The 27004-nt window shown below is 40.8% G+C and overlaps 1 protein-coding gene across 14 annotated transcripts in view; it reads left to right on the top strand.

Annotated features, from left to right (window-relative positions):
- Positions 1 to 9815, top strand: part of KDM4C (lysine demethylase 4C) — a 444753-nt gene extending 434938 nt beyond the window's left edge. For all 14 annotated transcript variants that reach the window (XM_047829319.1, XM_047829318.1, XM_047829309.1 and 11 more), the window contains 3 exons: positions 338 to 457; positions 4336 to 4428; positions 8780 to 9815. In XM_047829319.1, the coding sequence (XP_047685275.1) occupies positions 338 to 457; positions 4336 to 4428; positions 8780 to 8956 (390 nt within the window). In that variant the 3' untranslated portion in view covers positions 8957 to 9815. The remainder of the gene's footprint in view (positions 1 to 337; positions 458 to 4335; positions 4429 to 8779) is intronic.
- Positions 9816 to 27004: the final 17189 nt, after the last annotated feature.

Raw genomic sequence — 27004 nt, 5'->3', positions numbered from 1 at the left:
TGTTGTAAATCATGAGCTGGTCTATTCTTCAGCTAAAGGACTTTCCATGCATAGTTTAGTTACCCTCTGAACAGTTCTTTGTCAAGTAGCAAATGTAAATGCTGCTGTTTTTTTCCTGCTTGGCTTATGGTGGCTCCTTTGCAACTTTATGATGTAGGCTGAATCTTTAAGTACTCCTTTGGCTCATATCTCTTCCCCTGAACACCCATGCAAGATCATAATCCATAAAACAGAGGCAATAACTCCTTTTAATTGCCAGGAGTTCATCATTTGCTAAGTTCTAAATGCAGTCACTTAGACACTTGCCTTGAAAAGCCTGTCTGTGTTTCTTCCACAGAGCCGAGACTGTGTGAAACTGGGCCCTCCTGCTGAGGGAGAAGTTGTCCAAGTCAAGTGGCCTGATGGCAAACTCTATGGAGCAAAATATCTGGGATCAAATGTTGCCCACATGTACCAGGTGAGTGCTGTCCTGTGTGAGATGTTCACTGAGAGGAAGCCAGAGGGCACATGTATATCCAGTATGCTGCTGATGAATAGGCCACATGAATTTGGAGCACCTCTTCTTTTTTAAAGGAGGCAAAGATTCAATGTCTGATGGCACAGATATTGGAGTTTTATTACCAAATTCAACACTGGGAAACTCTATTAGCATTTGATGAGTGGTTTAATTGTAAAGAATATAGGTAGGCCCCAAAGATAAGCGACTGGATGGTAGGCTGCTTTCTTGTGTTTACATCATATGGGGAGAGACTAATTGGCTGATTTATCTCACTGTATGCCAAGACAGTGATGGCTGTTCATCAGCTAGCAGCCCCTGAGTTGGTGGCTTTTGCTTGAGAGACTTACCTCCATTGGGTGTCTCAGCAAACCTAAATCAACTGTGTGTTGACACAGTTGTGGCCGTTTGTCCACTTAAACTTAATGGAGTGCTTATTTAATGAAAAGTAGAGCTATTGGTTGGCTATTCTGTTAACTAGGGAACTCTGCATATTATTAAAGAGTGCATATGCAATTAAACTGAAAATATTTTATCTCTGTCAGAAATGAGAATGAGTTAAACTCTAACAAAACAACATGGATGGCAGATGTGCGTTTGTATTCCTTCAGACTTCTTTTTAAAGTTTATTTACTTATTTTGAGAGAGACAAAGAGAGAGAGAATGAGCACAGGAGGGGCAGAGAGAGAGAGGGAAGCAGAGGATCCAAAGTAGGCTGTGCACTGACAGCAGAGAGTCCAGTGCTGGGCTCAAACTCATGAACCGTGAGATCTTGACCTGAGCCAAAGTCAGATGCTTAACTGAGCCACCCAGGTGGCTCTCCTTCAGACTTTAAAAAGAACACATTTATTAGAATCCATACATTGTAGTACTTTCAGTAACATGATGGCAGAAATCAACATTCTCAAGCTAAGCAGTAGAGCAAAAACAGGAAGATTGAAGTTAAAAGAAGAAAAGAGTAAGAAGGTTCAGGCCTATTAAGTTAAAATGATAAGACTGCCAGTTTCAGCTTAGAATTGTTCAAAGACTGATAAGGGGCAGGGGTTTAAGTGGCAGAGTACATTATAAGACACTGAATCAGGAACTAGAGCACAATGTAATTAAAGGGGTTCAAAGAAGTTTAGGAAACGAACATTTTTTTAAGGCCTAGAAAAACCCAAGGTGAACAGGTAGGAGAGCACATTTATGTGTATGTTGTAGGTGTGTGTACTGGTGCACATGTGTGTGCATGTGTGTGTCAAGGCTGTTTTCCCCTTTGTATTGGTCCATAGTGTTAAGTTACAGATTCAGGTCATTTGTGATAGGGTAGGTGCTGGAGTTTCTTTGCATCAGAACATCCAGAATTAGGCAAAAAACATAAGACAGACTGATAATAGTGGAGACTCCTAGAAAAGAAGCATTACTACATGATTCAAAAGAAAATAATGACATTTAATTAAACAATAAATGTAAAAGTGAAGCATCTTACATGTAGCAAAGCTCTTAGCTACATGAAAAGTATCACAGTGAGGACCTGATGAAATTCAGGCTAATTAGTAATCAGTATGTTAACTTCAGTGGAATTTATGATGGCCTATCAACATAGAACTATAAGCATATTTATAGACTCCATGAAAAAGTTAAGACTAATATTAAAATTATCTCTCAAGTACAAGGAATTTAAAATTCCTCATTAAACCAAGTGCCCTTTTGAGATCATTTTGTGTTTTGTGTCTAACTGTTCAGCCTCATCATTGAATAAGCAAAGATGTTCACAAAAAAAGATACAACTAAAATACCTATTGCACAGAGCTAAATATGCTAAGTGTGTGCACTTTTTTTGACCCTCACAGTAGCCCTGCAAGATAAATGTTTTTGACTCCTATTTTACAAATGAGGGTAAAAAGGTTACATGAATTTAATAATTTGTTGAAGATCACACAGCTGGTAAAGGGAAGGACCAGAGTTTACTCTAAGCTGTGTCCCAAGTAGGGTGAACAACCATCCTAGCTTGTGAGGGACTGTCCCTAATTTTAGCACTAGAAGTCGTGCATCCTGGGAGACCCCTGGGTCCTGGGATGATTGGTCATCACACCATACTCCCTTTCAGTTTTATAATTGCCTTTTTCGCTTTTCAGAATTTTCAAATGATCTAAAACAGAAGAAAGGTAGGCACAAGTACTTCTAGCTGTGCTATAAAAATGTATAAATGAGATGACACCTTGGCCTAATTAAATATTAAAGAAACCACTCTGCTAAAATAAGGCCAGGAAGAAAAACCTTCCCATCTCAGCCTTCTGGGAAGTAACAGGGAGAGCTCTCCTGTGACCGAGACCTAATTCCAACCGATTGTTTCAGCTTAGTCAAATGTGTGTAGTACATGGATAAAAAGAAAATTATATATATTATCCTAATTTTAGTATTTTTTGAAGTCCAGCAGATTTTTTTTTTATTATTAACCTAGTACAGCTGCAAAGTTTCACTTACCTTTTAACCAGAAATACAAGCCTATTTTTATTGCTTACACCTAAAGAATTCAGACAGACAACTTAGGAACTTCAAAAATGTCATAAGTGGTTCAGGGTTAGAACATATTAGATATTGTGCCCTGAGGGCACCTGGGTGGCTCCGTCGGTTAAGTGTCTGACTTTGGCTCAGGTCATGATCTCACGATTCATGAGTTTGAGCTCTGCATTGGGCTCTTTGCTGTCAACACTCAGAGCCTGCTTCAGATCCTCTGTCCCCTTCTGTCTCTGCCCCTGCCCCACTTGTGCTCTCTGAAAGTAAATAAATATTAAAGAAAAGAGAGAGAAAGAGAGAAATGGAGTAAAAGAAGGGTGCCTGGGTGGCTCAATCAGTTAAGTGTCTGCCTTGGCTCAGGTCATGATCTCGGGGCTTGTTGAGTTCAAGCCCTGCATCAGGAATTCTGTCTCTTCTCTCTCTCCTCTCTCGGCACCTACCCTGCTTGTGCTCACTCTCTCAAAATAAATAAATAAACTTAAAAAAAAAAAAGATATTGTGCTCTGATTGCGTCCCTTTTGTTGTTTGCTCCTGATAGAGCTCATGTGTGGTTTAAGACTAAACCAAGACCAATTACTTTGAATAGGGAATTTGATGAATTTCCCCCAGATGCCCTTGGTTTCTTTTAACCAGTGTCACTTACTTTTCTCTGACAAAATCTTCTAAAATGTTGAAAATACTGGTTATGCAGTTATTTGATGCCATTTGATTTACTTGAATAAAAAGTTTTAAATTTCATTTTAGATGAAAGTTTTCACCCATTATTGTGGTTTTACATGTTATGAGGTTGAGAACCTGGGATTTTTCTGGCCAAATGGTTGAATTTTATAGAAGTGAGTTTTGAACGTTCTCTAATAACTTGAGAAATTACTTTATCCTGGAGGATTATTATACAAGAGTAAATATATCATCATTTGTCCCTCTTAGGGTGTCAGAGCCTCTTAAAGAAACAAATGGTACTGACAGGCCCAGCTCTTAATGCCAAATTGGCCATAATTTCATATTCGAAGAAATCGTTGAGGAGCCACTGTGTTTCTTTGTTTTTGCTTTGGGGGTAGGGGGAAGGGATAAAGTTTTCATATCACATATTCCAAGACACTCATTTTCAAGAATTTTGGCCTGTTTGAAAGCATATGTTGTTAGTTTAATAAAGGGAAAGAGCTTTTCTTTGTTCTTTAGCTGTTGGCTGGTCCTCTTGTTTGTTCTGCTTGATCCTTTTCCCCTTTTTTTAGTTACTTAGAACCTTGAAAAAAATGGTGAATGCTTCTTTGTGTATGTATGTGTATATGTGATATTGTGTGTATGTTTTCTTGTATGCATGATATCTTATTTCTCATTAGGTTGAATTTGAAGATGGATCCCAGATAGCAATGAAGAGAGAGGACATCTACACTTTAGACGAAGAGTTACCCAAGAGAGTGAAAGCTCGTTTCGTAAGTGCTGGCAAATACCCCTTGGGGATCCACCATGTGAATCTCTCATCCTCTCCCTCTGTTTCCCAAGCCCAGCAGGAAGCATACTTAGGCATTTGGATTGATTTCCAGAAAGCCAATGCAACTTTTCCCTTACTTATGCAAGCCTAAAATTTGGCCCCAAATGGAAAACCAGTGTAGGTTTCTTGTTTTTCTTTCTAATGAAGTCAAATGATGTTAACATTTATTGGCATACCAAAATAGTTGTTGAATATGTACTTATAATCATGTCATCAGAAGCAACATTAAAGGAAGTTTTCAATAGTTGTTTAAAAGGGACACAGTATAAGTGAGCATCTGGTTTCCTATAGCCGTATCATATACATTAACTTCTCTCCAAAAACTCATTAATATGTCAGTTCATAATTAAACCAAGCTCTCACTTTTATAACTAAAGGAATTTTAAAAAGCTCCAAAAGTAGTTGTGGGAATACTAAAGCAGTTTCTAAAAAGAAAAAAAAGAAAGAAAGAAAATGTTTTTAGTTTCAAGCTTTACACATTCCATTAAAAGACAAATAAACATGGACAAATAATCAAAACTGAAGTTGTTAAAAAATATAATTCACAATAACTTAGATTTCATTATTGTATCATAAAATATTTAGTGGACCCTGAAATGAAGTCAATTTTACTCATTTAGAATTGCATCTACTATATCTGAAAAATGATAAATCCTGAACAGGGAAATTTGAAAGAACGGGATTTTTTTGACTAAAATGAATTTTGTTTCCAGAATAAATGACACCCTTAGTTTTCAGCACATGCTTATGATACACTTTTCTGCAGTGATAGTTACCTTAATCTGGAAAATCCTTGGATTCCTTAAGTCTTCAGTTGTATATTTAGTTCCTTTTCCTGTCAGGTGGGATTCTGGGAACAGGGTAACTGCACCACGTGTCAACTGTCTTTCTGAGCTGCATCCTTGAGAGGAAGGTCCTTCACAGTGAAATCGTCAAGAGAAGAGTGACAGTACAGCAGTGGTACCTGCCCAATGAGAAATGTGGCACATAGGGGACCCAAACACCTAAAAATAGATTAACTGCCAGATAAACTGCAGGGAAAGAGAAAATCAAATATTCCTGTTGTGAAGACATTGGCTAAATCCTAACAAAGATCTAAAAAAGTCTGGATAGCTTGTCCAGCCCTACATCTTTAAATCTCTGAAGAACAACTTTTCCTCTTCAGGATGCTAAAGATGGCTACCTTTCATGTTGTGCTCCTGTCTTCCATCGATTCTCCCTCATCTCCCTGCCCTTCCTTGCCCCCCACTCCTTTATTTATTCATTTACTTATTTACTCACTCACTCACTCACTCACTCACTCATTCACCTAGAGATTAAAAGATGGGGAATGGAGTAGGCAGTCCTCTGTAAGTCACTCAGGTCTTTGGTTTTCTAATGTGTGTATGATTAAGCACCAGCTAGGTCTTGTGGATTTAAAATACTGTTTCTTAATCACACTAAAAGAATGCTTTTTGTTCAGATCATAATCTTTTTGTTCCATAATAGATTTGGCTCCAATACCAGGTTGCCTTCCTACATAGCTTTATTGGAACCCAGCTCCTGAATTTCCTAAGATCCATTTCTCTGAACAGTCATACCAACATCCAACTTTTTTTTTATTCTCAGAGAATTTTTTAATTAAAAATAAAAGTCAGTGAAAAATATATAAATCATGTATATTATCTGAATGTAAACTGTTATATCAAACAGTTGAGCCTAGTAGAAAATATCTTTAGGAGCAAAGGCTCACAGTCATTAAATCCAGTTTGCTACCTCTGTTTTTATCGAATCAAAGACTCCTCTGCTCCTGTTATAGCAAACCAGCTTTTCCTTCAGGTTAGTATATCACCCTCAGGCCCTTGGTTGGTCTATGACTGCTATTTTTTTTTTCCAGTTGGTGAAACAAATCTAATTGGAAAAGTCATTGATGGAAGATATTTTATGATTAGAGAAATCTCTTTTGTTTTTCTAAAGGAGGGGGTGGGCTAGCAGCCTCACTGCTAAACAGGAGGCCTCATATTTTAATGACTTCTGCTCACCCAGACACACGCTGACTTGGGAAGAAATTTTTCAAAAGAGTCAGCAGTCCACCTCAGTGATTTTGCGGGGGTTCTTTCCCACTAACTTCAGAAACGGCCCCATTACCTTTTATTGTCTCACAGAATAACCATGGCAACAGTGCATAATTAAGTAGAGCTGCTGGTAAATCGGTTTTATTATTGTATTTGAAAGGCTGACTTTTGCTGTTCTCGCACAATGGCAACACTTTCATAGATGTTTTATTTTCTCTTTTGATAACTTTAGCACTTACAAAAGGGAAAGATTACTCAGAGGAAGTGCTTTGCCAAGAATGAATGAAACAAAACTGTTTTCTCCTAATGGCAGAGGGTGCCCAACCAACTCATAATCTTTTAGTTATTTTCTTCCCAAGTGAAACAAGGGAGTGTCTGGGGGACCCGTGCAGGTAGCCTGTTACCCTGAATAACCATCTCATGAACTGTCAGGGAACATGCCTGCTGTGCACATAGCTCCATTTTTTAGTTTTCGAGCTTCTTTGTAACTGTTCCATTGTTTATCTCTTCTTCATGATTGACCATGTGTTTCAAGCCCTCAAAGCTGGACTCTGCCTCTGTCACCAACCAGGGGAGGTGGCCTCAGTGATAGTGAGATCCACTGTGCATTGGTATTATCAGGAGTGATCTACCTCAGTGAAAACCAGTTGGAAATGCATTTTAGAAGGCAAAGCAGTAGGGAATTAGGAAGCAAAAATAGTCTCCTAATGTGGCCTTTACCTGAGCATAACAGAAAAAGCCCACATTCCTTCACCTAGCTAACAATTAAGCAGTGACTGAGTGCTGGGCATGTTGCTTGGTGTGGAGAACACATAAAATTCTGAACTCAGTGCCTAATATCCTCACCCTCAAGGGGTTCAAGGAATCCCCAGTGGGGAGAAACTTACCTGCCCCTCATCTCTGCCACTGACCTCATTCTGTGGCATTGACTTGTAAAGTCTGACTGGAACCAGAAGAAGAGCCCTTGAGTCTGCCTGTGGCAGAAAAAATAGAAAGCTTCCATGCAAAGGAAAAAGTACATCTAATGACAGAAAAGCATGAGCCAGTGAGACATGGTCAGGAACTGCAAATAATTCTATTTGACCAGAACGTGGCATAGGATTATGCCAGGTTTTGTAGGTCCAGCCTAGGGATCTCAGGTGCCATCTTAAAGGCAGCAAGGCTGTTGAAAGATGATAAGCAGGGATGTCATAGGATCAGACAGTTTGTAAAGCACTTTCTTCCAGTGGTTCTATAGAACAAAGTCGGGAGGTGCAGCATTTGCAGTGGTTTAGCAGAGGAAATGTGAAGGCCTACACCAGGGAGTCAGCCAGAATAAAGAAAGGAGGGAGGGCTACAAGAAATATGTAGAAGGGATCCTGGACTTGGTGGGGGCGGGGGACATTACCAATGACTACAGTGCAGCTAGATGGATAGGATAGGTAGGCCATGTGTGCAGTATGGGAGGGACAGTAATGGGGAGGGAAGACTGAGTTCAATGTAGGGCAGCTCGATGTGAGGTGCCTCTGGGGTCAACACTCTGAGACGCCTCCTGGGCAGTTGGACATGCAGGCCTGTGCACAGGAGGGGGTCTGAACTGGAGTGAGAGGGGTGAGCATCCTTGGAGAAGAAGCAGGAATTAAAGCCATGAGTATGGGTGTGAGGGGTCAGCGAGCATATGTGGAGAGGAGAAGTGCAAAATGCCAGGAGCCTCAGAGTTGAACAGATAGTTAAGAAAGAATAACCCCTGAGACATCAATAGTCAGAGCCAGAGGAAGAAGAGAGGCAGGAGGAAGGCCTTATCAATGTCAGGTAAGTGAGCTGCCAGCAATACTTAAGTAACAGAAATAGTCAAATAAATTTAGGATGGAAAAGTGTCATAGAAAGTGGACTGGAGCAAGGACAGTTTCAGGGAAGGTGTGCGGGCAGAGGCCCAGAGGTAAATCGGAATTGGGGCGAATTAGAGATGACTGTTGACAAATTTGTCAAAAACTTGGTTGGGCATGAGCCAGAGGGGAGGTGGAGAGTGAGGGAGATTTAAATGAGAAGACTTCAATGATGCTTCTGCTGGGGCATGGTCCCTGGGGGTGAGGCTACATGGAGTCAGGAGCCTGGCTGAAGCAGGTGGGGAGGCTCCAAAATCCTGGGCCTGTGGCCTGGCCTCTGCACCCCATCCTGAGTTGGTTGGATCAGATCTTTGTCCATTCTTGTCATGGTCAAATGCTGTGCCTTCTGCACTGTGATGCTGGCTCTTTCTAGTCCACAGCCTCTGATATGCGATTTGAAGACACATTTTACGGAGCAGACATAATCCAAGGCGAGAAAAAAAGACAGAGAGTGCTGAGCTCCAGGTTTAAGAACGAATATGTGGATGACCCTGTGTACCGCACATTTTTGAAGAGCTCTTTCCAGAAGAAGTGTCAGAAGAGACAGTAATCTGCATATACTGCTGTAGGCAACCAAGCAAGTTGGTCCGGAAGAAGAAAGATGAAGGGACAGCCTTGGGGCCAGCGATGTGTTTCACTGGGGTAGGTGGCGGGGGTGTTTCTGACAGTGGAAAATTAGGCTTGCCAGAGTTTGTCACCCAAACCACAGAGTACAAGTGTTACTAATTGGACACAACAATCTGAAGTCATCCCCTAGTCCTGCTTTCACTTGTGAGCAATTGTCTTCGATGATCCCAAAGAACTTTTCTAAGTAAAAGGAAATAATAATGAATCACCCACCAAAAAAAGCCACTGCCTGAGGAGGCGGGTCCCACATGCGACCTAATTAGGCCTTTAGTCAGGAAACACATGGAGACTTTTCTCCACAAGCCCAGCGTGTGGGAGCCTCCATACGCAGGTAGGAGGGTGATCATTTATATATTTTCCACAGTCAGGGAAGGACTCTCACTTATTTAAATGGCAGTTTTTATAAAACATTTTTAAAATACAAATGGCCTGTATGGTAATGAGATTTACCCGTGTGCTATCTGTAATTTCCCTTGTACAGAACTTTTACAATTTTTTATATCCCTATTACTTTTGATTGTGTCTGATGAGAACTGAGTTGTTGGCCTTTGTGAAATTTTGGCTCTTGAGAAAGAATTCTTATGAACTGTATGGGAATTTTATATATTTAAAGAGGGAGATCTGGGGCGGTTATTTTTAAACACTTTTTTTTTCATAATATTCTGAGTAGATATTTATAAAATATATTTCTTTCATTATGTGTTTGTAAAATTAGAGTTTAAATAAATATGCTTTGATGCATAGTTTTCAACTAATATGATTTTTCCTTTTTAAAACAGCTTGAAAATGTACTAGTGTTTAAAAATAAAGATTTCCATTTTCTCCAATTCTGTCTTCTGACTTGCTTATTTGTTTAGGTTTATTTTTTTTAATATTTTTATTTTTGAGAGAGAGAGAGAGGAGAGAGAGCAAGAACATGTGAACACGAGCTATGGAGGGGCAGGGAGAGAGGGAGACACAGAATCCGAAGCAGGCTCCAGGCTCTGTGCTTTCAGCACAGGGCCTGACACAGGGCTCTAATGTACAAGCTGTGAGATCATGATCTGAGCCAAAGTCGGATGCTTAGCTGACTGAGCTACCCAAGTGTCCCTGTTTAGGTTTAAATCAACAGAAAAACAGGTTTTCCTTAGGAGTTGGCTATGAAGACATATCAAAGTTTGTCAGGCCCTTCTTTGATCACAGACTTTTTACATAACTGGACACATTGCCACAGATGTTTCAGGCAATGTCACTGGGCATAAAGGCTCTTCAGCCTGCCCATGGTGCCCATTAAAGTGTTTCCCTCAGCTCCTTCTAGGCCTTGAAGAACTCTGATCATGTAGAATCTGGAGTCCCTTTCATCCCAGGTTTCTTGGTCCCCAGTTCCCTTTAGAAAAGGCTGTGTGGACCCTCCAGTCCCTTGCCTCTCTTCGTAGATGAGCTGTAGAGGACAGGCAGGGAAGGGATTGCCGAGGGTCACACAGTCCTTAGTGACTGCTTCAGTTAACTGTGGCTGCAGTCATGCTGCTTAACAAACAATTGCAGCATCCCAGCGGCCTGCAGTGGGAAGCACTTGTTTTTCTTATGGGCCTGCAGTCTAAGCTGGGTTTGGCTGGGCAGCTGTGCTGACCTCAGCTTGGGTGAGCTCACATGTCTGCTCCACATGTCTCCCATCATCCCACTGGACCCAGTGGACTAGCTCAAGTGTGTTCTTCTCATGTCAATGGCAGAGCCTGGAGAGCAGGTGAGCCCAGCTGAGTAAGCATATTTCAGTCCTCTCTGTGGTGCTGGTTAACACACTATGGGCCAAAACCCAGAGCCAAGGATTGGAGGGCATTTCAAGGTTTCATGGCAAAAAGTGTGGATGTATTGTGTTACTGGGTAGAGAGTAAAGAAGTAAAACAGTAATAACAGAACCACAGTTAAATCTCAGTTCTCCAGACCGCCTGCTGGCTGAGTGCTCATTTTCCAGAGTGCTTCATGCCTGAACTCTGAGCTAGGGAAAGACCACCAGTCTTACTTTTACAGGGACTGAGCACTCCACATTCCCTACCAGTATCATCATATATTTTATCAAGTAATCAAGCTTGTGTTTTCTGTCTCCAGGTTTTGAATGAAACTGACCTGCCTTCTCCACAATATGCCAGGAAAGTAGGCCTGTGTAAAGCATTAAAAGGAATTAGTCTAAATAGGATCATTTGTTCTGTACAAGTTTGCTTGTCAGCAAGATTTCTGATTGGCTGCCACAGGGAGAAAATGTGCAGAGTTCTATGTGATCTCAAATACAGCTGTTTTTTATAGGCTCACTAAACTAATGTTCCTATAACCAAGTACAGCTGTATATGGCCTTAGCAAAATGATGCCGGCCACAGATGCACTCTGGCTCTTGAAAGAGACACCTTCGTTTCACGGCATTCTGCGTAAAGCCATTATTAGCTCTATGACCAGACAGATCATTAAAGCTTTTTCACTTACTGTATGACACTTCAATTGTAATTTTAATTTCTTTGTGTTACACTAACTGCATTTTTAGTGTGTATGTGTAGCATGAAATCAGTTGAAGGCTAGCTTCTGGTATTAAAAAAAATTGCTAGCTGTGACAATTCTAATGTAAATCTAATTGCAAGCCCTTTCTCTGGAGGTTAGAGGATTAATATAAACTGCCTGGCATATTTCACAACATTTTAGTTCCTTTATTTGTGTTTGAAATAAGAACAATGTGATTCTTGTCAGTTTACTTTTATTAAGGTGCTTTTGTTTAGTTCATCTAGAGAGAAATTGAGAAGAAGCCTCCATTAAAATACAACATGGCTTCTTGGAATACATTATAAATTGCTACTGGCTAATAGTATATGGAAACATGAAGACTCAGAATACAAAATAATTAGGAGGAATGGTTCTGCCACTTCTCCCTGAACCCATCCAGTGTGAAACAAGGCTGACATGCATATGGTACCATAAATGACTGGGAGGTCTTATGAGTAATCATATTGGAGGGTGTATGCTGCAAAATAACATTGTGCTTTATTTTTGCCTTTAAGTAAAAGGAATCTGAAATTAAACTATCTTTATTTCAGATATTAATCAGCCTCATAAACGTGAAGCTAACTAGAGGCATGAAGTAATTATGACTGATTGGTTTCAAGACTCAATTGTACTACAGACTCTTTCTGAGAATTCAGATGTGCACTCGTTGAAAGTGATACGTGGTCTTTTGCCCAGTATGTTGTAGAGACATAAACCACTGACTGGTGGGGAGAAGGACTCCCGGCCTCAGATGAGGTCTTAACTCTACAGCAAGTGGAGTCCTCCACCCTCAGAAGGTGCAGGACCTCTTGAAGAAATTGAACTTTATGAAGAGATTCTGATATTAATGATGCATTGAGTATCTATTTTGAATTCCCAGCCTTGTAGACTCATTAGTGGCATTTATTTACCTTATTTAACTTCCCCAAGAAATCAGCAAAGTATCATTCCTCGCTTTCATGGAAGAAAACTAAGGCTTAGGTTAAGTAACCTCTAAATCGCTCAACTTTTGTGATGCATGAAGAAAAAAAGGATTCTAAACCTAACCCAAACAAAAGACATTAGATAGACAACTCTGAAGCTCAAGACAGGTTAGTACTGGAGATGTAAATGAGGAAGGCATCATTTTTATTGGTAGATGTTTAAAAATACATGAAGCCTTACCGTCTGGCAAAGGCAAAACTGTAAGGACAGAAAAAAGATCAGTGCTTGCCAAGGACTGGAAGTGGGGGAGAGTACTGACAACAAAGCAGTATGAAGGAGCTTTTTTGGGGGGTAGTGGAAATATTCTTTTGCTTGGTTGTGGTGGTGGTAACAGGACTATATGTCAAAATTTATAGAATTGAACACTGAAATAGGTTGATTTTACTATATGTAAATATCACCTCAATAAAGCTGTCTTAAATAAAATCTAGGTAAACAGTGGGCAAGCCACCTAGACTGCATGTCCTGTGAGTAGAGGACAGGAAGTGAGACGAGATCAGAACCCTGGGATAGCTGAACAGATGGGGAGAAAAAGAGAAGTCTGTGAATGAGCACTAAAAGGGAAAACCAGGATGCTCTAATGTCCAGGATATCAAGCGAAGAAAGTGTTTCAAAAAGGAGGGGTGATCAACAGAGAGAAAATGCTGCAGAGTCCAAGTAAGATCATGTAATTGTTTATTAGGAGGCCAGTAGTGACCTTGGTGAGAGCAGTTCAAGGGATTTCAGATGAGAAATCTGTTAACGTTCAAATTGGTGTTCCCTGTGGACCAGCACCACCTCCTCATCCCCTTCCCTTCCTCCTTCCTATCCTCCCACCACCTCTCCCCATCCTTTTCTCTCTCCTTTCAAGATTTTATTCTTCGTGTTCAGTTCTCAGAAGTTTGACAATAATGTGTCTTGGCTTTGATTTCTTTGGGTTTATTTCATTTGGGGGTTGTTTAACTTCTTGGCCTTTCACCAAATTTGGGAAATTTTTAGCCATCATTTCTTGGAATATTTTTTTTTAATTGTATACCCTTTTCTTCTCACCATCTGAGGCTTCAATGATAGAAGTGTTGGGTCTTTTGTTGTTGTTACACAGGTCCCTGATGATTTTTTTAAAGTCTATTTTCTCTCTGTTCAGATTGGATAAATTCTATTGATCTGCCCTCAAGCTTACTGGTTCCATCCTTTGTCATCTCCAAACTCATTGAGCTCACTGAATGAGTTTTTTATTTTGGCTATTGTATTTTTCAGCTCTATAATTCCCATTTGGTTCTCTTTTATATCTTCTATTTCTTTGCTGAAGTCTTCTATTTTTTTTCATTTGTTTCAAGAGAGTTCATAATTATTTGTTGAAGCATTTTCCTTCCCATTTAAATCTGTGTCAGATAATTCCAATATCTAATTCATTTTGGTATTAGTATGTGCTGTTTTTTCTCATTCAAGTGATTCTCCTGCTTCTTGTTGTAATAAATGATTCAGTTGTAACCTGGACATTTTGACTATTGTGTTAGAAGACTTTGGATTACATTTAAATCTTTTTCTTATGCAGGCAGTCACCCTGTTTGGGTTTAGTGCTTGGGTCCTGGCCTACTTTTGTGGGCTGGGGTTCCAGTGACAATTTAGTTTTCTGAGCTCTCCTGAACTACTCTGTATGTGTGCTACCCAAAGGCCACTCTGCCAACCAGCATGCTATTCCACACTTCAGTTCAATTCTCAAGCTTTTTGGTGAGTTAATGTCTATCAGTTTCATGTGTGAGTCAGTCAGCAAATTCTTGTGCATATTTAAAGAATTCCTTTCTTTAGCTCCCTACTGTCTAAGATCACCTCTCCATTCTCTAGTTGAAAAAGTGAGGGACACTGCTGTTGGGAAATCCCACTCAGTCCCCACTGATACATGCTGGCAGGGAAGGAAATGCCACCCAGGACTTCCAGCAGGTGGTAATTAAGGGGCAGAGGTGAAAGTCCAGACTCCCCACTTGGACTCCACCAGTGCAATACTGAGGGTGAAATGGGAGCACCACCCTGGCTCAGTTGCTGTCGCCATGTGAGGGGCAGAAATCCAAACTCCCCATTTGGTCTCTACTGACATTATACAAGCAGGGACCATTCATTATGTTTGATTGGGGTAGAGTATTGCCAAAAAGGATTTTGTCCTGCTTTGCTGCTCCTTAACTGGGTCCTTTGACTATAGGGAGCAGGTTTTAAGTGTTATTTTTTTGTGTGCGTTTCTTTTTTCTTTATTTCCTCCCTCCCCACCCCCCACTGTACCTGTTGGTGGTTCCAGTTTGCAGACTTCTTTAATTTCAAGTCCAGAATATATGAGAGATAAAAAGAAAACCTAGAAAACACATTCCTGTGTAGTTCTGAAATTCTGAAGTCGCTAGGTAGTCTTCTTGCCTCTTTCAAGATTTTATAGTCCTCTTCCTGGTAGCTTAGTGTTTAGGATTCGGCACTCTCAACATGTCATAGTCCTCTTATGATTGTTATATTATGTCCATGACTTTTAATTATACTTAACCAGGAGGAGCAGGAAGAACTAAGTCTTCTCCACCTTATCCAGGCTGAAAAGTCCTCACTTTTTCTTAAAGATGGGAGAAAATAATTTATTGCTGATGACAAGGTCTAGAAATTGAAGATCGAAAGATAATAAGGAAAAGAGATTGAGAGCAGAGGCAGAATGATTGGCCTTACACACAAAAAGGGAGATTTCATCCATGGAGACCAAATTTTTTATTATAAAAGCAGAAAAGGAAGATTACAGAATTGTTTCAGGAAGGGGGTTTTCCAGTGGGTTTGGTGTATGGAAAAGGATGTGAGAGAATTAAAGATGCTAAAAGATAGTTTCTTCCTACCCATTAGTCTGGGTTTAAAAAGGAAGGTAGTTGATGTTAAGACAGAATTGACTGGGAAAAAATAGAGGGATGTCCCCTGACAAAGATGTCCACAGTCTAATTCCCAAAACCTGTGAATATGTTACCTTCCATGGTAAAGGGGACTTCATAGTTGCTGTTAAATATTTTGAGATGCGGAGATAATCCTGAATTATCTGAATGTTCCCAATATAATTAGAAAGGTCTGCACAAGAGGGACACAAGAGGGTCAGAGACTGAAAATGAGTGATGAAGGAAGCAGTGGGTGAAGTGATCTGCTTTGAAGACAAAGACAGGAGCCAGAAGCCAAGGAATGCAGGTGGCTTCTAGAAGGAGGAAAAGGGAATTCCTCCTAAAAGCCTCAGTAAGGAACCAGCCCTGCTAACACCTTGATAGTAGCCCAGTGAGACTGATTTCAGACTTCTGGCCTTCAGAAAGTTAAAAAATATATACACTATGTTGTTCTAAGCCACTAAATTTGTGTAATGTGTTGTAGGATCAACGTGAAACTAAGATAATTAAACGGCAGGGCTAGGGTGGAGGGTGAAAGAAGATTTTCAAGGTCAGGAGCAGGGGGCAGAGGAAGAGGAATTAGTTTATGATTTCTACAGTGGAGTGTTGGTAAGGTCCAGGGTCTGGTCATGGGAGTAGAGTGAGGCTGAAAGCCATTTCACTGAATTAACTTTTTCTTTTAACTATTTAGTGTTTTTTTTAAATTGATAATGCATATACCATAAAATTCACTCTTTTAAAATGTACAATCTAGCGGTTTTCAGTATATTCACAAGGTTGTGCAGCCATCACCAGTACCTAATTCCAGAATTAAATACTTAGTTTTGGTTCAGCAGTATTCATTCTGTTTTCATGTATTACAGCATTTTAATGAATATTTCATAGGAAACTGAGAGGCATAAGAAGAATATTTTCATGAGAGTATATTTTTTGGGCATGAAGAGTTCTTCTGAACATGTTATTTCCCCATTTGAGAAGATGATACACTTGGCCAAATGAAGACTTACCTACTATTGATTTGGCCAGGTGTGTGAGTGTGGTGGTGATAATGGTGGGTCTTAATGGAAGGCAGACTGCAAAGGGGGAATGCACACCTTGGCCACAGAGCTTCCCTTGAAGGTCAAGCCCAGGAGACTATGGGGGAGTGTGGCCCTCAGCTCCAACAGCCACCAGGAACACTGGGACACATCCCCTTTGCAGCAGCTCTTTGGAGAAAGATGAATGTCTGACCTCATACTCAATCATGGGACTCTCACACCCTACCAGTCGCCCCCTGGATCCCCCATAGAAGTCAGTTCTCTCAGTTCACTGCAACTTAGTCCCTTGCAGGATTATTATAGATGAACCAGTCATCCCTTTCCCTCCCAGGGCCCTCTCCTTTACTGGGTGACTCTTCTTTTGCTTCCAGAAGATTTTTTTAATAACACATAAATCACTAAGTAGCAAACTTGACCTGACCTGAACTGATAAGAGGCTGTTTATGTTCTTTATGTCATTTAATGTGAATATTCAGATAGCATTATAGAATAATCATGTTGGATATTAGATAATATGTGATATTACATATGAAATTACCTTTCCAAATACTAAAAACTCTGAACTCACACAAAATAAATGTAGCCATATGGATTTTAGATAAAGATGTGGACCTCTCATTTTACACCTGCTACTTACCCCCTGCTATATAGGGCCTTTTTCATCTCCATATTCCCTATGATCCCCTTCACACAACAGACCCTCAATAAGCTTGGTTGAATACCAGCCACTTGGTTGAATGCCACTTAGTCTTATGCTGTCACTGGGGTTGGGGACAGTTTGTTTTAGGTTCGGATACTAAATTAACATTACCAGGCTTGAGAGTCGAAGTCCTGCTGACCAGGGGAAGCTATTCTGCGGACTGAGGTTAACTGTGAACACAGCTGGAGGCTGAGATAGAAAATGGCAACACTGTGCCCTTCTGGAAAGGGACAGGTATCACCAGAGAATGGGAAGATTCATTTGCTGAGGCTGCCTCATGCTACCTAGACAGGCTGCCCATGGCTTCTCTAACTCTAGAAAGCAGGTTCTTCCCTAGACCACAAAAAGGCAGGACATAGTCTACCTAGGTAGGGAGAAACACTTCTTGTTTGCCCTGAAACAGAGATTATGACTCTATGGGAGGGATTGTCTGAGGCCTGCAAGGCCAAAAATGGAAATGTCTGCTTAGTCCCCAGAATGCCCTGCATCAGGGCTTTGAGACCAACCCTCTCTTGATCCCCTGTGGGTTCTCACTGTGTGACTTCAGTTTGACACAATTATGAAGCTATTTATTTCATGCCTCTTCCCATCAAAGCCATAATGAGAAAAAAAGGCCCCACAATAATTTCTGCATATTTTGATAACAAAGGAAATGGTTGTTGATAATGATAATAAAAACTGCTGTTCACAAATTTGCTCCCTTTGTTAACATTTATAAAAGAGACCTTGTATCACGAGCTCATTAGTAGCTGAACTTTATTGTGTCAAAGAAAATGGAGTCAAGAGAGATTATGTTTCATCTTTAATATGGCTGTTCAACAATGCCATTATCCTGAATTTCAGATTAATTTAATTGAACCTTAATGAATAAAATTAGTTGTTTTATGCAATTAGAATCCCATTTAAATGGTTTAGAAAATGAATAGGATGGGAAATGTGGTTGACTTGATTTTCCTCAAGACTGATTCTCTAGGCCTCTTTCTGCCTCTGGGTTTTCTCCCTCCACTGAATAAGAGACTAATATTTTTGTAATTTAAAAAGACTTTTGAGTTGCTAGGTTTTTTCTTCAGGCAAAACAAAATGCCTGGGACCATCAAGGAGGTGGGGGAGGGGGGCAGAGGGAATTGGCTAATGGGAACCAGTTACAGAGAGCTAAGGTAGAAACACTTTCCCACCCCAGTGTGGCCCAACCCTTTACTCACCTGAGCTCCCCTCTGAGATGACAAAGTGGACATTGGGGAACATCTAACAAAAAAGGAGGGATGGGCTTTACAGTCAGCTCCCCTCTACCACTTAATAACTTTGTGACTTGGTGTTTGTCTCTTGACACTTGAACGTCAGTTTCTTCATCTGTACAATGGGATTTATAATACCTATTTCCTCACAGTATGTTAAGCATTCAGTGAGAGAATGTATATAAAGTATTTGGCATATTGCCCAGCTTCAAAAGAGGAAGCGGCTGTTATTAATATTACTATTCCTTATCATCATCACCATCACCATCCTCCTCATCTTTATCTTCAATCTTGCAACCTCTCGGGACCTTACTTGATGTGCTGAAGCCAATACAACCCACCTAACTTAGGTTAGTGTGTCTGGTCAACAGTAAGATTTCCCAAGTATTATCTTACCTGGAAGAAGGACGTGAGATGAGAAAGCCAATTTACTTAGGTGGCTGGGAGGATTGGCACTTATCTAAGGGAGAGCGGCAGAAGCTGGTAAGATTTGATATGGAGGAAGGGCATGGTCACATGAAATTCCTGCAGAGAGTCACAGAAAACTGCTATCAAACTCCCCAATCTGTGATGTGAGAGAATTAGGCCATCCCAATGGACCTTTTCAGCTCTAAAGAGCTTACGATTCTACAACTCCTATCGCCTTTCCTGCTTAATGGACTACATTCCAATGAGCCAGCCCTTGCCAAGAAACTCTTCCGACTTGCATTAGGACTACTGAAGCTTCCTGCTGAATGTTCCCTCAGTGCTCAGTCCCTCAGTTGACTCAGTGCTTTGGAATGTGGCTTCCTGAGACACAGCAGAGGTGAGAAAGGACCAAGGGGATTTGGCACAGCCTTAGTAAACATAACCTTCCCTGTGCAGCACAGCATTGACAGAGGTGAAACGACAGAAAAAGGAAAGAATTACTCTGTTCCCCTTGGTCTCATCAACCTGAAGGTTTAAATGGGTTCTCAGTGAAAATTTAAAAAACGGTATTACTTTTGTTTTAAGTACAAGATGCTATTGCAATATTCCAGTCTCCTATCAAATGCTCCCCAATTATTTCTGAGCATCCCCAAAGAGCATCTTGTGCTCATAAATAAATCCTTCTGGTTTCCACATGATGACTGCTATTTTCCTTCAATATAACTTTGAGCATGTCAGCTTCCTCAGCTGTCACCGCCCTCCAGGCCGAGGGACAGGGCCTTTCTTCCGTATCCTGTTGATATTGCTGAAGCTACCCTCATGCTATGTCACCCCGTAATTGTCTGAAAATCCCTTTTTAAAATTTTTGAGCATGACCTCTAAAATTGTAGGCTTACTCTGTTTTGATCCCATTATTAATTTCTTTCTCGTGTTTGGTGTGGCAAAGACAGACAAAGGGAGGATATCCTCTCATATGAGAGGACCAATCAGATACTCCTCTGGTCTCATTCCTGAGGGAGAAACTTTAGGTGAGGTTTGGCTGTAGCGGACTCAGCTTTGTGACTTGTGATCAGAATCTGATCTGATACCACCCTAGGCCTTATATGCTTACCATGACACAGGAGAGCCCATTCAGATTCCGTAGACTTTTGCGGACCTTAAGGGTGCCCGTCCGTGGAGCCACAAACTCGAATTCGACTGGCAAGCCTGGCCTAGCCACACATTCACACACACACACATACCAAAGTCTATTACATTCTCTCCCACAAAATTCTCTACCTGTGAGACCTATTAAGGCCTCTGGGGATTGATCAGGTCTCCCTTCCACCCTTTTGGGTGTGCCTGACTTCTTTGGGGCCCCGGCCTTACTGGTTCCGATGTCTGGTCCAGGTCCTCACCTATCATGTCTCTTTGAGTCCGGCGGGAGCAATGGAGCAGGGTGGCCAGAGACAACCGAGAAGGAGACTGCTGAAATTCAGGCAGGACGTGCCTTCTCCCTTGCTATCCCTCACTCTGTCACTGCCTCACTGTTCTCCCAAACCGGTGGCAACAATGGGCCAGTGCAGTTGGGTTTCCTGGTTAGGGAACCAAGTATGTTACGGAACCAGGCTGGAACGCTGGCAGAAAAACCAAGCGGCACTCGGAGATCTTGGTAGATTGGAGATTTATTTAACACTGGCGGGCTCAGAGGAGACTGTTTCTCCAAATGTCTGAGCCCGGAATACAAGTGGAGAGGGTAATTTATAGTCATCAGCTTCCATATCTGTGGGTTTTCACACACACAGCAAAGGAAGAAGAATCTGGAGGAGGGGTCTCTAAGCTAGAGACCAGAGTCTGTTTTAGCCCCACCATCCATATTTGGTGTACTTTACTTCTCCAAGATTACTTCAGTTTGGGTGGTTTTATTGTGGGAATAAGAGGATGCAAAACGCAGCGGTGGAGCTGGGCCCTACAAGGTTCTCAGGAGAATCCAGGCCTTATAGATATGAACATGGCTGGAATCAGGAATGTTCTTGGGACCTGTTTCTTCTGTTGAGCCCTCACCCTCTGTTCACTGCTCTTTAATTTTTTCTATCATCTGCATCTGATGATGCATTTTTCATCACTGATCTTTAATTTCTTTCTATCATGGCTTATGCTGCTGGCCTTCACCAGTTCATGTTTTTAAGCTTCTTTTCCCCAAACCACTGACTCTCCAAATGTCCAGGCCCAAATCATCAGTAGAAGTAAGTTTGCTGAGGACATGAATTTTGGTCTCTTTTGTTTAATATATTCATAGAACTTAAAAGACTGGCTCTACCACAATAAATGTGTAGCTTGGGGCAAGTTAGGCTCTCTGCACCTTGGGTTTTTTTTTAACCTTCAAAATGGGGATGATAATAGCAACTAACTTACAGGGCTGTTACAAGAAATTAATATTATAAAATATTAGTGTCTGGCACAGAGTACATTCAATAGAAACATTTGTTAAATAAAACTTAAAGCAGTTGGGGCACCTGGGTGGCTCAGTCAGTTAAGTATCCAACTTCAGCTCAAGTCATGATCTCATGGTTCATGAGTTCAAGCCCCACATTGGGCTCCAAGCTGATGGTGCAGAGCATGCTTGGATCTTCTGTCTCCCTCTCTATCTGCCCCTTCCTGCTTGTGCTCTCTTTCTCCCAAAACAAATAAATAAACATTAAAAGAAAAAAAAAAAAACCTTATAAACAATAAAACGTCAGGGCTCCTGGCTGGCTCAGTTGGTGAAGCATACCCCTCTTGATCTTGGGGTTATGAATTCGAGACCCACACTGGGTGTAGAGATTACTTAAAAATAAAAATCTTTAGGAGCACCTGGGTGGCTCAGTCAGTTAAGTGTCCAACTTCAGCTCAGGTCATGATCTTGCAGTTCATGAGTTTGAGCTCCGCGTCGAGGTCTCTGCTGACAGCTCAGAGCCTGGAGCCTGATTTGGATTGTCTTCCCTTCTCTCTGCCCCATCCCTCCACTCATTCTCTGTCTCTCTGTCTCTCAAAAATAAAATATTAGAAAAATTTAATAAAAATCTTAAAAAAACAATAAAATATCTACACATAGTTGATGCTAAATAAATATTTGTTGAATTGATTAAATAAATTTCTTGAAGAATTAGATTGGCTTGGGGCGCCTGGGTGGCGCAGTCGGTTAAGCGTCTGACTTCAGCCAGGTCACGATCTCACGGTCCGTGAGTTCGAGCCCCGCGTCAGGCTCTGGGCTGATGGCTCAGAGCCTGGAGCCTGTTTCCGATTCTGTGTCTCCCTCTCTCTCTGCCCCTCCCCTGTTCATGCTCTGTCTCTCTCTGTTCCAAAAATAAATAAACGTTGAAAAAAAAAATTAAAAAAAAAAAAATTAGATTGGCTTAATTGCCCCTTCCCTATTTGAGAACTCTTGTTATAGGCTTCCTCACATTCTGCCTTCACCTCTATTGACTACTCTTGGGTTAGGTTTCCATTCTAGGCCATTTGCTGGGCTGGGAGTTTGAAGTTTTGTGTTACCAGCAAAATGACTTATATAGAAGAAACTCTTTAAAAGACGGCTCTGGAAGTTGTAGGTACTCTGGGGCATGCCTGTCTGATCTGGTGAGGACCTCACACCATACTCAAAGTAATCCCTCTCATCCACTGGCTGAATTATTGTTTACAAATTCATGTACCAACTCCTTCCTTTGGGCAATTCTTTCCCAGAAGAGTTCTTGTCTCTCATGCTAAAATGTGTGTGCTGGCCTTTCCCATCGGCCTGCCAAATGGCTCAGGCTTCTTTTATTATCAGTGGTAAACAAAATGCTGAGAGTCTTGCTATACCACTATATTCTCTTTCTTCCTGTCCATTCTTTGAACTTCTTCAGCTCAGGGACTTTCAGGTTCTAGAAAAGAAGCCTTCTCCACTGTGCAGTAACTGTGCCTTCACACACACATACCTGCATTATGATGCCAAGATGCTCCTTTATTGACCTAAAGGGGTTTGTGTTTTATATTTTCTGGCTAGGCCACCTGAGAGCCAGGAATAACATTTCTGGGGCCTCCAACCAGATAACGAATACACAGTTTTTATTATTCTTCTCCTCTGGCTCCTAAGAGAGCTGAGTTCCACACGAGGTCCTAAGTTATCAGGCAGGATGTTTTTTAATCTAATTTTTTCAGGAAGTTGAGTTCCTGAAGTCCCACAAGCTGAAATGGAGCAGTCGGGGGAGCTGGCAATGGAGTCTCCATTAAGTGAGTGGGCAGCCCAAGTAATGAGGGCAGAAGTGAGCTCTGCTGAGGGCCATGGAGAGGAGTGAAAGGGAAGAAACTATTAGCTTAAACTGTGGCAGGCCAGGATGGCTGCTGTCTAGACACCTGAATTGTTACATTCCAGTAACTGGCATTTGATTATCCCCACCTTGAGCCTGGGGGACCCCTCTAGACCACCTTCAGGACCTTTAGGGCAGTGGTTTTCAATCAAGCTACATGCCAGTGTCATCTAGGGAGCTATTTAAAAAATACAGATTCTCAGGCCACACTCCAGACTTTATAAATCATAATCTCTTGGAGTAAGGGCCCAAAAATCTTATGGTTCTTTAATCCTCTATAGATGGTCCCAACATGGACCATTATGGGCCATTCTGGGCGCTATATGGAAAATGGATGCAATCCTATTGGGTCATACACTATTCTTGGTGAGTTATAAAAGCAGCAACATTACCACTTGGAGAATCCATAGACTTAAGGAGAAACATTTGGCTTTGGCATTTTAAGGCCTGGGTTTGAGTCTCTCTGCCACAAGCTGGACTACTCTGAATAAGTCATTCAGTCTCTGTGTTATTCCTCATTTGTAAAATAGGGATTGTAACATCTGCCTTGTCCACTTAGAGTTGTTTCAGGGACCAAAGAGGATAATTACATGAAAATGCTTTGATAAGTAGAAAACAATAAATACATGATATAAAATCTATAGAGTAGTGTTATTTGTGTTCTCATGATGAATTTGTAATGAATCCTATGAAACAAATACCCTTTTGTGAATGCCTCCTCCCATTCTGCCCCATGCACCAAAAGTGCACAAGCAAGAAAAGTTTATTTAAACTCTTTACACTTTGATTATTTGACCTACCAACAAGAAGCAATTACTAGCCAAGAAATGGAAACAACCTAATTTTCCATCAATTGTTGAATGGATAAAGACGTGCTATGAACCTACAATGGAATATTATTCAGCCGTGAGAAAGAAGGAAGGAAAGTCTGTCATTTGCAACAACACGGGTGAAACTGGAGGGCATTACTGTAAGTGAAATAAACCAAACAAAGACAAATACTGCATGGTATCACGGATATGTGTGATAAATTTAAAAGAGTCAAACTCACAGAGAATAGAAAGTGGTAGCTTGTGGGTGGGGGAAATAGGAGAGGTTGGTAAAAAGGTACAAACTTTCAGCTATAAGATGAATAAGGTTTGTGGGTCTAATGTACAACAGGATGACCATAGTTGATAATGTGTTAAGTCATTGAAATTTGCTAAGAGAATAGAACTTAAATGTCCTCACCAAAATAATAATAATAAATGAAGTGATGGATATGTTAATTAATATGGTAAGAATCCACTCACAATATATATGTATATCAAATCACCATGATGGACATCTTAAATATCTTTTTCTTCCCTATTATTAAGCTCAGTAAAGTCATAGTAAAATGATTTTTAATAGTATAAAAATACAAAGACATAGAAATGAGAGAGAAAAGAATATTTTAAAAAATGAAAGCTAGAAAACCAAAGGATGGAAAAGGATTTGGTAGACTTAAGGAAGTTGATTCCTAAGCTGGCAGTGGCAGAAAGCCACAGAGTAAACCACTGAAAAACATAGAACCCTCCTGTCCCTGCAAGGCTCAGGAATTAGTGATTCCATATACATCTAAAAGTGGACACGATGATAGGGCTGAAAATAGAAAAATTGTTGAAAGATTAAGTACAAATTAAGGAACAAGGGGCACCTGAGTGGCTCAGTCGGTTTACCATCTGACTTTGGCTAAGGTCATGATCTCATAGTTCATGAATTCAAGCCCCGCGTTGGGCTCTGTGCTGACAGCTCCAAGCCTGGAGCTTGCTTCAGATTCTGCATCTCCCTTTCAGTCCCTCTGCCTGTTCACGTTCTTCTCTCTCTCTCAAAAATGAATAAACATTAAAAAAAATGAAAATAATAAAAAAAGAAAACAATGCAATGAGTACCCCAAAGACTCAGGAATTTGTGTTTCCTATTGTCTGGAAATGGAGGTGAAAAAAGAACTGGAGATAAGAGTATATTCAAAGATTCTTTAAGGAGACACTTTCCAATCTCTTGCATCAGGAGGACTGCCTTTTTCTGTCCCAAGAGAAAGCTGAAGTGTGATTTCTGCAAAGTATAAGACAGAGTACTGTGGGCTGGAGAACAGCAGGTACAACTGAGAGTAAAACCACATTGGGAACAAGATTAAATGAAAGATCATAGACTGACTGGGACTCTGCCTTCTTCCCTCAGTTCTCAATGTTCTGGCAACTAAGCTTATATTCTACAGACAGGAGAGCGGAATCTAGTCTAAGAGAAAAGATTTTAAGATTCTGACAGTAGAGAATTCCCCCCAAAAATGTCCCAAACATTTTACCCAACAGAAAAGCCCAGATGTGCCAATCACTTTCCTTGTGCCCTGAGCTTCTATTTGACTTGTGTGTGTGTGAGCAATCACTGAAGCATCTAATATGAAAGTCACAGACAAAACAAAACAAACAAGAAAACTCAGTTCAAGAAAATTGACTCTACTTAGAGAAACTTAAAAACAAACAAACCCTTTAAACCCACCTACCATTAATAGCTTCAGAAAAACAACAAAAGATGCTACAGAAAAGAACATTCAAAGAACTACAAGTTCTTGAAAATTGGTATGAAGTTAAGTAAATCTCTAAAAAAAGCAACACAAAAGATAAAAGGAAAGACAAATGAAAAGATAAATAACTAGTGCTGGAATTTAAAGATACAAATAATTGGGTTTCCAGAAAGAGAAAACAGGTGAAGAAATCACTAAGGAAATAATTCAAGAAAATTTACCAAAATTTAGAGACAGAAACCTTATTTTATTTTATTATTTTATAATATAATTTATTGTCAAATTGGCTTAGATGCCACACCCAGTGCTCATCCCAAGTGCCCTCCTCAATGCCAATCACCCACTTTCCCCTCTCCTCCACCCCCATCAGCCCTCAGTTTGTTCTCTATATTTAAAAGTCTCTTACGGTTTGCCTCCCTCCCTCTCTGTAACTTTTTTTTCTCTTCCCCTCCCCCATTGTCTTCTGTTAATTTTCTTAAGATCCACATAGGGATGCCTGGGTGGCTCAGTTGGTTAAGCGTCTGACTTCAGCTCAGGTCACGATCTCGCGGTCTGTGAGTTCGAGCCCCGCATCAGGCTCTGGGCTGATGGCTCAGAGCCTGGAGCCTGCTTCCGATTCTGTGTCTCCCTCTCTCTCTGCCCCTCCCCCGTTCATGCTCTGCCTCTCTCTGTCTCAAAAATAAACTTAAAAAAAAAGATCCACATATGAGTGAAAACATATGATATCTATCTGTCTCTGACTGACTTATTTCACATAGCATAATACCCTCCAGTTCCATCCACGTTGCTGCAAAATGGCCATATTTCATTCTTTCTCATTGCCAAGTAGTATCCCATTGTATATATAAACCACATCTTCATTATCCATTCATCAGTTGATGGACATTTAGGCTCTTTCCATAATTTGGCTATTGTAGAAAGTGCTGCTATAAACATTGGGGTACATGTGCCCCTATGTATCAGCATTCCTGTATCTCTTGGGTAAATTCCTAGCAGTGCTATTGCTGGGGGATAGGGTAGTCCTTTTTTAAATTTTTTGAGGCATCTTTACACCACACTGTTTTCCAGAGCAGCTGCACCAGTTTGCATTTCCACCAATAGTGCAAGAGTGTTGTAGACTCTAAATCTAAAGTTCTCTTTTGGCCAGCCAAAGAGTGGGATGCAGGATTAAAGCGAGAGATGGCTAATGTCCAGGAAAAAAGAGCCCTGAATAAGGGTCCCCCTTGCCCCGTTTTTATTAGGATCAAAAGGCTTACAAACATGGCGGTGGACGTGCACATAGAGACAATGAATCTGTGAACATTAATTTGTGCACGTGAAGGAAAGGAGGTCTTGAAGATATTCGGGGTTAGGGGTTTGGGTTAATACAAAACAAAATCCAGGTTC

Source organism: Prionailurus viverrinus, chromosome D4 (assembly GCF_022837055.1).
Source record: "Prionailurus viverrinus isolate Anna chromosome D4, UM_Priviv_1.0, whole genome shotgun sequence".
In the NCBI taxonomy this organism is placed as follows: domain Eukaryota; kingdom Metazoa; phylum Chordata; class Mammalia; order Carnivora; family Felidae; genus Prionailurus; species Prionailurus viverrinus.
This window is presented reverse-complemented; position numbering and strand designations above follow the sequence as displayed.